This window comes from Alligator mississippiensis, chromosome 2 (assembly GCF_030867095.1).
Source record: "Alligator mississippiensis isolate rAllMis1 chromosome 2, rAllMis1, whole genome shotgun sequence".
Classification (NCBI taxonomy): Eukaryota; Metazoa; Chordata; order Crocodylia; family Alligatoridae; genus Alligator; species Alligator mississippiensis.
Window position 1 is genome coordinate 292535417 of NC_081825.1, and position 13034 is coordinate 292548450.

Consider the following 13034-nt stretch of genomic DNA (forward strand, 5'->3'; position numbering starts at 1 on the left):
ATTAACCCAGGAGACGGAGGCAGATCGATTTGGTTCTATTTCCAGGACTGGGTGGGATCCTCTTTGCCATGTGTCAAAATATGGGACTTGTCACATTTGACTGTGTCCCCCTAATTTAGAGAGAATTCAATAGCTTTGATTTTAAAAAAGATGACCCTTAGAGAGGAAATCTGGGGAGAGGAGGTGGGGAAGGAAGGGAGGGAGGACGGGAATGGTCAGGGGAGTTGTGTTTTAATTTGTCTGTCATGGGTAAAGAAGGTTCCAACATTTCCCATTTCCTTTATTTTTTTTCCTTTTAAATTTTGGAAAGTCTTGCCTACCCTGAGGACAAGAACCACACTAAACCCAAGGAGGGTAAAATATGGTGAGGCAAAACCAGGAATAAGAAAGGAGGAGGAAAGCTCTTCATTCCAGGGAGGAGATTGTGTTTCTGTGTCTGGTTATGAGGAAATACTACCAAGCCAGTAAACTCATTTTCATGATTATGTGACTAAATTAACATATCATAGATTCAAAGATGAGACTGATGAACTGGCATATATACAGACACCTGAACAGTGTAGTATATGAGTCTTTTTTAAGAATCAGTCTTTAAACCATGCAGTGCTCTGTGTATACGTTGTGAAAAGCTGGTTTTGTACCACATGACATGTTCTCTTTTTTTCCTACTCCAGGAACCCCAGTTTGGTTCTATATGCAGATTGCGCCCATAAGAAATGAACACGAAAAAGTTGTTTTATTCCTGTGCACTTTTAAAGACATCACTTTGTTCAAGCAACCTATTGAAGATGATTCAACTAAAGGTAAGTTTAAAATACATCACTGATATTAAAATACACCTAGCCAAGTTGAACCAGAAGGCAGAAGCAAGCGGTGACTGTGAAACTTTTCTTGGATTTAGGACACGCGTACCAAGATGCAAAAGTTGTGTTGCTCTGGTAGATTCTGGCATAAAAGTAACAGAGAGAGAGAAACTGCTGTGTATGAAACATTAGCTAACAGCATCCTGCAACCAGCACTACACAACCCTTTTCTGTATCATTTCCCCACTTGTTTCCCTCTAACTGGTTTTTGCTAGAAATTAGAATCATTTAAAAATATTGCTGTATTTTTTCAGGAGATTGAAAAATATTAAGTATCTTTCTCCAAGGCGATTGCTATTTTCTGTTAAGCAGTGCTTTTTTTACCCTCCTTTTTGCTGAGATGTGGATTTTTTTTTTCCATTGGTGGTAAAATTACAATAAAATGGCCCATTCTGCTTGTTTCTTCTTTGCCACTGATGATGGCAGGACAGCTCTGATTTTTGTGCTTTATTGGTTAACAGATGCTACAGATGGTGTTCATTTAGAGGAGCAATTCAGACAGACACTCAGAGCCAGGGCCTCAAGCCTTACGCAAAGCCACCTGCTAGGAAGGGGTGTACATGACTTGCTTGTACCCTCTATCTGGATTTTAAGGCATATTTGTGCCTTATGGCTGCTCTGTGCCAAGTTTATGTGCACGTTTGATAACTGCTGTTAGAGTGCACTTAAATGTATGAAGGAAATACGTTGCTGAATATACATCCTAGTGGCTCTAGGAACTTTGCTTTTGCTAACTGAGTCTTCAGCTTATTTATTGCAGACTTAACAAAGGCTGTGTTCCCCACTGAACACTGTGAACCGTCACTTATTTTCCTCTTGGTCTGGTCTAACAGCAAACAAGCAGGGTTCAAACTGTTTCCTTACCATGCAGATAGCATGTAAGGGATTTCTACCCAAAGATATTAGTTCTTTGTAAAGTTATAGAAGCCTGAAGGAGATACAGAAATGGGGATGGTTTCTTTTCAGCCACCATCGCTACAGCACCTTAGTACCTTACTCCTGTTTCTTTGTTTCACTGTAAACTCCCTGATAGGAAGTTGTGGGCTCAGCCTGAGTGTCAGCCTGGACTGTCTCCTGAGACTTTAAAAATACATTTCATTTAATTGAAAGGGTACAATTAACTGTACAGAGCTGATGATATGGGGCTGAGTTTTACTCTGCCCTGGGCAAAACTTGGAGGAGGAGCTGGCAAAGCAAAGGGGGATCAGCAACCAAAGGGACTAAGCAAAGAAACCTCTGCAGATTTTTTTCCCTGGTAGCTCCCCTGAAAGTGAGGCTGGCTTCTCAGACAATCTGCCCTCAAAGCCCCATGCCTTTGGCTGCTTCGGTGACTTGGGGATGTCCCACTCCCTGTACTGTTATTCCAGTAGAGCTCTCCTGGCTGTGGTGGCCTGTATGCTGGGGAGTCTCAGTCCTACCAAGGATGGATACTACCTGCCTAGGCTGTATTAACTTTCCAGGGAAACCCCTGTGGGGCTGGCAGTGGGATGCTCTTACCACTTTACCTGCCCTGCTTTGGGGCATTCATGAGTCCCAGTAGAGCCAGAACCAGCTCCTCTCCACATGTAGCTCCTTGTGCAGCGTCTTGCTTGGAGTCCTAAGAGGGGAAAGGGTGGTATTTGTTTGGGGGACTGGACCCAATGATCTGCGGGCTCCCTTCCAGCCCCTAACCATCTATGAATGTGGGTTAATGGAGGTGACTGAACCATACCATTTCTCTCCAGTCTGGGGATAGGAATGGGGGTGAATCCATCGGAGCAAGTGTGTGCTGGAGGGGAAAAAACATTAACAGCTGTGCAAGTGTAGATATAGCTGCTCACCTAAATGTGAGGCTGTCATTACTTGGAAGTGCCAGTGTTGGCATGTAGGCATCACAAAGTGCAGCAGCTTGAGGTGTTGGAAAACACGTGTCCCTGTAAAGGCCATTTTCAGTGGAAGGGGTTTCATTTTCTGTTTCCTTGAGCTAGACAGCAATACAGGTGATGTCTAAGCGCTCTATCAGGATGCTTTCATTAAGCTACTGACCTTGTAGATCTCCACAGACCCAGTAGCTCCACATCATTGGCATGAGTTTCCTCTTCTTTATGCAAGCAGTAATTTGGAGGCACTCCTTATATATATGCTATCATTTCAGCATAATCCCAGTGCATTAGAATGACAGCACTGCATTGTCAAGTACAGTGAGACAAGAAATATATAATTCATTTGTCTTGCAGGTACCTTTGCAAAGTGCTTAGAGGCCCTTAGCCCACTTAATTTTTTTAATTATGAGCTTGACCAATATCTGAGTTGCAATTTAGTGAGATATCTAGAAGATTTTGTGAAAAATATAATGTTGCTTTAGCAAGCTGAACTTTGTAGTTGGAAGGGCTATTTTTTTAAAAGGCAGTCAGGACTTGTAGTAGAGATGATACCTGTATTAGACCAACAAGACTTTTGCAAAAAAAAAAAAAAATTAAGAGTTTTATTTTTTTAAAGAGTTTTTGTTTCTTTTGATTGAGCCAGGACTGCAAAACATATAAGTAAAACATGCACAGATTAACTCCAGTGCCTATGAGTTATTTTCTATTGTTGCTGGAAACAGGACATTTTAACAGGAAAAAATCGGCATAATGAAATATTGGTGCCATTATGCAGTAACCTCTTGGTACCAACATATTTGGTGGTGTTAGTAGGCATAGTGCCGTGTCCTCGAGCTTCAGTATATCATATTCATATGTAACCCTGGGCGTGACACGACATGCCCCTCACCTGAATAATGGGATCCTGGGCTACCCGGGAGCCAGTCGCCCTGCCCAGCCCCCCTGGGAAGCTGCTGCAGTGCCCCGAGCGGAGAGCCTCCCCGTACAATCACGCACCCTTGCAGACAGTTCTCAAACTATTTACAAGATTTAATTATTTACATCATAATAAATAATCATTAAATAAGCACATGGATATACTGTCCAATAAACCCTCGAGAACTTATTTACACAGTCTCTCACTTGCACACGGTGTACTGGGGATCCCATGTGCACTGCCCCTGGTGGGGTATCTCAGGGAGCGGGATTGCCTGTGTCCCTGCACGTGGTCTGTGGACGCTCCCTGGCACTGGTGTCCGTCTCCGGGCTCCTGGGGTCTCTGGGCAGCAAGCAGCGCTCCTGTGCAGTTCCTGCAAGACAGCCTTCCCCTGCCTTTGCCCCCTTCCCTGGTTCTGCTGGGAGCAGTGTCTGGGCTGCAGGCTGTAGCAACCCTCCTGCCCCGCACAGCCTCACCGCCCTGGCAAATGCAGCCCCTCCCCAGGCTTGGCCTGCCCCTGGGGCCCCTCACCCCTCAGGGAAACTAGGGCAGACTCTGGCAGTCCCCCGTTCCCCCGGCTCTGCTGTGCTCAACCAGCCACGCTGGCTGCAGTCAGGTCTCTCCAGACCAGCAGTCCCTGCCGGCTCCTGCCGCTGCAGCTTCTCCACTCTGCTCCTGCAGGCCTCTCTCAGGGGCTGTCCGAGGGACCGCTGCGCTGAGACTCTCAATCCGGTCTCCAGCCTGTCCCTCACCCCCTCTCTCTCTCTTCTTCCCCGCCGCGGGAAAAACTGCTCCCCCTTTTATCCAAGCCTCTCCGCCAATCCCAGCTCAGGGCCCTTCCCGGGCTTTTGCTACCAGCTCTCTTTCAAACTGTGCTGGGGTTACATCACCCCTCCCACTTCCAACAGGGCTGCTCCCAAACAGCTTCACTTGCCCTCAGAGCCTACAGTGTCCCCTCGGGGAGAAACTCTGTCTCTGCCAGGCAGCTCTTCCCCTTCTGTTCAGGTGGGTCCAGTTTTTAAAGGCTGCTACATCCTCCCCCGCATCAAGGTTCGTTGTCCCAGCGAACCGGGCTGGATGCAGTCTCAGTCCCTTAGTACTTCCACGGTGAAGAGATGGAGACCTCGCTGCTGACTCCCGGCGCATCGTATGTCAGCCGGGATACTCCTTTCCTTGTTCGAATGGGCCGGGGTGTATCGAGTGCGATCTCCTTGGAGCTAACTTCTTCACTGCCATCAGGACTCCAACTCCTGGTCCCAGTTAATATCGCCCTCTTGTCCCGCACCGGTGCTACCTGCAGCAGGATTTGATGAGACTCCTGTCGTATTCTGAGCCGGGTTGCTAGTCTGCCCGGGCTGAGGGAAACCCCCTGGGATGGGCCCCACACTGGGGTCCACGGGGTCCTCAGGCTCCAAGTGATGCCAGGCGACCCCAGTACCTAGGTCTAACCCTTCAGAATAGTCCTCTTCAGACTCACTATTGGGCTCGTGCCAGCGTCCAGTGAGCTCACGCCCTTCCTGCTTTGCACAATGGATCCGCTGCCGTGTGGAACTTTTCCGTGGGGACTCATGACCCCCTTCTCTTGTCAATGGGGGACCCACCAGCTCCCCTACCGGAAGGAGCAAGTTCCTATGCACAGTCTTTTCTGGGCCGCTTCCACTTTCAGGGCGTATTTTGTAGACTGGTAAATTCCCAAGTTGTCTTTCAATAGTATAAGGAGAGGGCCGCCACCTATCAGCAATTCTGTGTTTTCCTACCACTCCAAGGTTCCTCAGCAGCACCCTATCTCCAACCTGTAGGCCTTGTGGATGCACTCAAAGGTCATACCTCTGCTTGTGCCGGGCTGTGTTTCGATGGGCAGCCTCCATTGCCAGCCGGTACGCTCGCCGCAGTCTCTCTCTCAGCTTTTGAGCATACTGCCCATATGATTCAGACTCACCCTGGTCCTTGGCAACCCCGAAGCAGAGATCTCTTGGTAGTCGAGGTTCCCTCCCAAACACGAGTGAGTAGGGGCTGGCTCCGGTGGCATCATTTCTGGTAGCGTTGTACGCGTGCACCAAAAAAGCTAGGTGTTGACTCCAACAATCCTTTTGTTCGTTCCTCAGTGTACACAACATATTAAGTAGAGTCCGGTTAAACCTCTCCGGCTGAGGGTCCCCTTGAGGGTGATAGGGAGTGGTCCGTGATTTCCAGATGCCAGCCATCTGGAAAATTTCTCTTAACAGGTGACTTTCGAAGTCTCGACCTTGATCAGAATGGATCCGCTCTGGAAGGCCATACACCACAAAGTATTTTTCCCACAGAACCTTTGCCACAGTGGTGGCCCTTCGGTCCCTGGTGGGGTAGGCTGGGGCATACCTGATAAACTGATCTGTGACTACTACTACATTGCTGATGTTTTTGCGATCAGTCTCAATAGTTAGGAAGTCAATACACACCAGCTCCAGGGGCTTTGAACTGCTGATGGTGTGCAGGTATGCCGTCCTAGTTGGCAAAGTCTTCTGCTGCACACAGTGTGCACAAGTTTCTCATTTCTTTTGGACATCTCTGGCCATCCCAGGCCAATAAAATCGGTCCCGAACCAATGACAGTGTTCGCTCGATCCCAAGGTGCCCGGGGTCGTCATGCAACGCTTTTAGTGCCAGTGTCTGGTATTCTTGGGGCAGCACTAGTTGCTTGTGAGTGCCCCCATCCGGGGTGGTTACCATTCGATACAGCACTCCCTCTATGACCCTCAGTCGGGGCCATTCACGAAGGAGGTGTTGGCCACCGAGTGTTTTAGGCTTGAACTCTTTTGACAAGTCCCCTTTTTTCTTTTTTTCTAAAATTTCTTTTATGTCAGGGTCAGCTTCTTGAGCTCGCCGCCATCCCGTGACATTGAGTCGTGGCAGCAGCGATTGATCTAGAGTCACATAACCCACTGTGGCCCGTGGGACACTGTCTGGTGGCAGGCCCAGCACTTCTGCTGCACAGTCAGGTGGTCTCTCTGCCTCAGATGTTCTTCTTTCCTCCAAACCACAGATGCTCTGCACTTCATCCACCGTTGCTATTTCTCTCTCCTGCTTATACGGTTGTCGCGATAAAGCATCTATGTTTTTCCTCCCTGCTCTATAGTGTAAGCTGAAACGGTAATCGGCCAATGCTGCTACCCAACGGTGCCCTGTTGCATCCAGCTTGGCACTTGTTAGCACATAGGTCAGTGGACTGTTATCAGTCCAAACTTCAAACTGGGTCCCATACAGGTAGTCCCTTGAATTTGTCAGTCACCGCCCACTTGAGTGCAAGGAACTCTAGCTTATGTGTCGGGTACCGAGTTTCACTGTCGGCTAAACCTCGGCTGGCAAAAGCAACAGGTTTTAATTTTCCTTGGTGCTCTTGGTATAGCACAGCCCCCAACCCCTCAAGGCTGGCATCCGTATGCAATACAAATGGCTGTTGCAGGTCTGCATAAACTAATACTGGGGCACATGTCAAACTCCGGATGAGGGCTCTGAATGCCCGCTCACAATTTTCATCCCATCGTGGCCCAAATTACTCTAATGGGTCCTGCAAACCCAAGGGCCTGCCTGCTCTTGCCTTAGACAGAGCTCCTTTACTTCGGATCTGGCTCCTTTCCACCTGATATCCCCGAGTGAGGTCGTTTAGGGGTTTTGCCAATCGGGCATAGTTCTGGACAAATCGTCTGTAGTACCCAGCAAACCCCAAAAATCACTTAAGTTCCTGAAAGTTCCTTGGCCACGTTGCCACGGCATTGATCTTATCGGGGTCTGTGCTGAGTCCCTCTTGGGACACTATATGTCCAACGTATTTGACTGATGTCTGGCAAAACTGGCACTTGTCCAGGGCAAGCTTAAGCCCAGCAGCTTGCAATCGATCCAGGACTTTCAACAGTCTCTCTTCATGCTCCTCTAGCATCTTCCCAAATACTATGAGGTCATCCAGGTATACCAGCACTTGGGTCATGTTCATATCTCCCACTACCTTTTCCATTAACTGTTGAAATGTAGCAGGGGCACTGGAGATCCCTTGGGGCATCCGCTCAAATTGGTAGAACCCCAGTGGGCAGATGAAAGCCGTTTTTTCTTTATCCTCTTGTGCCAGCGGAATTTGGTAATAACCGTTCCGCAGATCAAGCACCGAGAACCACTGGCTTCCCAACAAGCAATCAAGGGCATCTTGCACTCAGGGAATGGTGTATTGGTCTACTGTAGTGCTGCTGTTGAGGGTTCGATAATCAATGCACATCCGAATTTTGCCAGATTTTTTTTGCACTACCACAGTTGGGGAGGCGTATGGGCTACGTGTCTCGGATATGATACCACGGTCCAAAAGTTCCTGGAGGTGCCGCCTCACATCCTCCATCTTTGAAAGGGCGATTCGTTGGGAACGCTCCCGAAATGGTCGGGTGTCTTGAAGCCGAATAGAATGCTCCACTCCTTTAGCCAGCCCAACATCCCACTCACGCACAGAGAATACGTTTCCTCAAGCACTTAGCTTTTCCTGCAGTCGGGTCTTCCAAGCGGCTGGCACTGGAGAGCTCCCAAAATTGAACTTTGCAGGGACCACAATCTGGGTTTGTGAAGACTGTGTAGGCGACACAGCTACCTCTGCTTCAACCAGTTCAGCTACACATTGTACCGGCTTCACTGGGATGTCTCTTCCTGTGGGGTTCACTACTTATACAGTCACTGAAGATGGAGCTTGCCCTCCAATATCAACTACCCCACTGGGAACCAGCATCTGCCTTAAGGGTCCAGAGTTCTTAGGTGGCTCTACCACAGCCACCTTCTTGTGATGGGTGCGGGCAATGCCCTTAGGGGCAGTGAGTAAAAACTGGCTGCCTCGCGCAGGCACCTTTTCGGGAGTCTCGCCTGCATAATACAAAGCTCCCAGCCTGACATCAGTTTCAGGGCCAGCCGAGGTCTCAATCCGCTGATATGCTCCAGCGCAAAGGGCATGCATGGGCAAAGCTTTTAAGTACTGCTTCCCGGCCTTTTGCCGACAATATCGCGCTAGCACCTGGAACAGACTGGAATTCGTTCCGACAATTATATTGGCCCCCCGCATCCACTTAGGATCTGGGCACACAAGCGCAGCAACAGCCACAGACTTGCATACCCCGGCCACTTCCTTGGGGAACTCTAGCTGGGCAGTAACATATCCACTGTACGGGTAGACCTCTTGGCTTAAGCCACATAGCCCCAGCCCAGTTAGTGGTTTCAGTGGTAAATGCTTCAAAAACTTGTCATAGAAGGACTGGAATATGATAGTTACTTGTGAACCACTGTCTAACACAGAAATACACCTCCATCCCTCTATCACCACAGGGACCTCTGCCTTAGGTCCCACTAGTCCTGGTGGAAACTGAGCTGGGGTTCCTGGACTGTCAAAGCCTGAGGGAGCTGAGACTTGGGTCGGCTCCTTCCTTGTTGCCTGCAGTCACTGCCATACCAGGGACGGGTTTCCCTGACTTGTACACTGGCACTTGCAATGTTCGTCTTCCCCGCACCGGTAACAAAATTTTCCTCTCCCTTCAGGCCGGCGAGGCCATTGTGACCTGATAGCCAGTGAGCCTTGGGAGGCCCTGGGCTGATTTCCCTGTGTCACCCGGGCTTGCTGGTGCAGCACGGCAAGTGGCTGTGGGGCATCGTTGTCAAAGTCAGTCACCGTCGGCATCTCGACAAACAATGCTCGTGGTGGGCACGGAGCCACGGCCAATCCCCGGGCTGGCGCTGGCGTTACCGCTTTGATAGAGACCTTTACAGCTTGTAGGCTTTCAGCCTCCCTGATTTCCCGAAGTAACTGCCCAAATGTAGGGGGATTCTCTCTCCTCCCAGTGAGGGTGAGCTCCCTTACCAGTTGCTCATTATAAAGTATTCCTACCCGGAGTTGCTGCAAGCGAGCTTTGCCAGCCATCTCCCAAGTGAGTCCTCCTTGGGCCACTAGCTGCTCTAACACTCTCTAATCACAGGATGTAAGCTGAGGCTGTTTCCCCTTTTTGTTGGTATGTCTTATTAAAATCTAGGAACAAAGCGTCAGCTAACACTGATTTTCCATAGACACTAGACAGAAGTTCGAGACACTGGAGAACGGAAATGTTGGAGTTTTCCTGCTTAATCATTTGAACCACTTCAAAAGCTGGATCTCGGAGACTCTCCAGCAGCCGCCTCCGCTTCTCCTTTTCTGAGACTGCCCACGAGGCCAAAGTCTCTGTCACATGGGAATGCCAAGCCTCAAAAGTCTCTTCCCCTGCGGGAAGTGGGTCCTTCCCTGAAAATATGCGGAGCCTCTTGTAGGCAACCGACTCAGGTGATGGCTGGAGTGCCTCCTTCAGGGCTTTTCCCAATGCCTTTGCCCACTCTGGATCTGGTGCTCTGGAGCCCAGCCCACTCTCACCTGGGGCAGCTGGCGCAGGGTCTTCAGCTCCTCTGGAGGGGGGTTCTTCGGATTCCCCTCCAGAGTCTGGGTGAGGAACCGGCCCCCCATCTACTAGTTACAGCCCAGACTTCCTCATCTGTGACCTCTAGCATCCAGGGAACACGCGGGGCATCCACTGCGGTTGTCAGTTCACATACTGCCATCTGATGGTCCCCTCTCCCATCAGGGCGCGCTTCACGCACCTGACATAGTCTAAGGCATCGAGAGGACCCCCTGAGCAGATCCTGAATGGCCTCGGCCGAAAGGCCCTTGGGGATGTTGCTAATCACAATCGCCCTCCCTGGGCTGACCTGCAGCTCCATGCACCACTGCAGAAGCTCGGCCATGCCCATAACAATTGAGAACCCTCACACCAACACTCCCACAACGGAGTGAAAAATTATTTGGGACAAGCAAATCAAAACAAAAACACAAGCCTGCAGCAAGGTGGGGGAGATGCTCAGCTATGGGTACATGGCACCTGTTAAAATGGGTACATGGCCAGAAATCCTGGACAAGCCCCCACAATGTAACCCTGGCCGTGACACTATGTGCGCCCTCACCTGAATAATGGGATCCTGGGGTACCCGGGAGCCAGTCGCCCTGCCCAGCCCCCCTGGGAAGCTGCTGCAGTGCCCCGAGCAGAGAGCCTCCCCGTACAATCAAGCACCCTTGCAGACATTACAAGATTTAATTATTTACATCATAATAAATAATCATTAAATAAACACATGGATATACTGTCTAATAAACCCTCGAGAACTTATTTACACAGTCTCTCACTTGCACACGGTGTACTGGGGATCCCGTGTGCACTGCCCCTAGCAGGGTATCTCAGGGAGCGGGACTGCCTGTGTCCCTGCACGTGGTCTGTGGACGCTCCCTGGTGCTGGTGTCCAACTCCGGGCTCCTGGGGTCTCTGGGCAGCAAGCAGTGGCTCCTCTGCAGTTCCTGCAAGACAGCCTTCCCCTGCCTTTGCCCCCTTCCCTGGTTCTGCTGGGAGCAGTGTCTGGGCTGCAGGCTGTAGCAACCCTCCTGCCCCGCACAGCTTCACCGCCCCGGCAAATGCAGCCCCTCCCCAGGCTTGGCCTGCCCCTGGGGCCCCTCACCCCTCAGGGAAACTAGGGCAGACTGGGAGTCCCCCGTTCCCCCGGCTCTGCTGTGCTCAACCAGCCACACTGGCTGCAGTCAGGTCTCTCCAGACTTGGGCTCTCCAGACCAGCAGTCCGTGCCGGCTCCTGCCACCGCAGCTTCTCCACTCTGCTCCTGCAGGCCTCTCTCAGGGGCTGTCCGAGGGACCGCTGCACTGAGACTCTCAATCCGGTCTCCAGCCTGTCCCTCACCCCCTCTCTCTCTCTTCTTCCCCCCGCGGGAAAAACTGCTCCCCCTTTTATCCAAGCCTCTCCGCTTCTCTTCAGGTTCTGGTCCCTGCTGTCAAGACTGCTTTCTTTTCAGGCTTATCTGCAGGCCTGTCTCCAGACAAAGCCTCAGACTACAACACTGGAGTGCCCATCAGCTCTGTCACTTGATCAGGGCCACTTTCAGCACTGTAGTTGGTCATTGGGTCTGGTTTTCCGACTCCATCTCTCTTCTATTAGAGTTGTTTTCAGGCCATCCCTGCCTTCTCTGAATCTGGTTTAAGACTCATGCTGTCCATGCCCAAAGCCTGCCATGCCAGATTACATGCGGTGGAAAGGGTAGGTCAAACCTCTCACAGAGGGAGAAGATAGGCAGGATGTTTCCACATGTGCAGGGGTTGGCCCTTAGGTTTTTAGTATGCTCCCTGCAGTGGACACTAGTCTGTCTCCTCTCCATTTCCATCAGCCCCTCTGAGATATTTTTTACTAGTGTAGATTTTAGATGCATCTCCAAACTAACAGCCCCTTTGGCATCACACTGGAGGTCAAACAGGACAGTGGTGCGCTCTTCTGGTTGGCTAGTAGCACTCTGGGGTAGGCAAACTGCACTAGGTGCCTAAGCTGTGCTGAAAATGGAGTGGGCCACGTGGAATGCAAGAGCTAAACTCAAGCCAGGTGTGTGTGACCTGGGAGGTGGCTTCCAGGGCGTGGAGGCTGAGTGGGAAGTATTCAAGGGTCAGAATGGTCGAGCCCCAGCGAAAGTGCAGGATGGCCCAGGAGCATAATGGAAAGTGAGCTAACTTTACCGGGGGGGGGGGCTCTGGTCTCTTATGGGGGGGGCTCAACCTCCCCCCCGAGTTCCCCTGTAATTCAAACCCTGGGCCACTTAAAGCCTTAAGTGAACCATAGGCATTAACCATTACTCAGGCAACCAAACACAGGTTCTAAGCATATGTAAGCTTGGACTTCAAGGGGTTTGTGTGTAGATGGTAGGAGTGTATGGATGATTTGGGGAAAAAACAGTGTACATGGGGGAATTCTCCAGTCATCAGTTCCATTATGGCCCAATTTTGTGGTAGCTAAAAATATTTCCTTGTTGTTGATGGCCCTGGTCCAGTCCCTAGTGGGCAGGTGTCCATATTATCCAAACTGACTGGACATTGCAAGGCCTGAACGGCAGGGAGACCCTTGCTGTAACCTGACTCCAAGAAGTGACTCCTGCAGCCACCTGCACACAGGTGTGTTGTTGCTGCCTGTGCCCCCTGTGCTGACAAACAGAGGATTTTAGTTTCTAGAGTGGTCTGTCTAGCTCCTTTCACAAATCCTAAATATAGTACACTCCCTACACTCCCCACCCCAATGGAAAAAGGAGCATTCCTGAGTAGAGAATATGTGCTCCGCAGACGATCCCAAACCACATTAACAGTTGATAAATCTCCAGAAGTAAATGTTTAATGAAAGAATAATCCCGTTGTAAGAAACTCTAACCCCCACAGGCACAATCCAATTCAAAGCTGATCTGTTAAACAGTAACACTGTTTGTGTAAATGGATACAGTTTCTACATACATTCAATAATGATAAAATTTTCAGAGACTCAGAATATAAGGGCAGAAGAG

At 50.2% G+C, this 13034-nt stretch overlaps 1 protein-coding gene across 1 annotated transcript in view; it reads left to right on the top strand.

The window, feature by feature from the left end:
* The window catches only part of KCNH5 (potassium voltage-gated channel subfamily H member 5), a 271205-nt gene that overhangs the window by 46087 nt on the left and 212084 nt on the right, over nucleotides 1-13034 (top strand). The window contains exon 4 of the mRNA XM_014598759.3: nucleotides 675-803. Coding sequence (XP_014454245.1) covers nucleotides 675-803 — 129 coding nt within the window. The remainder of the gene's footprint in view (nucleotides 1-674; nucleotides 804-13034) is intronic.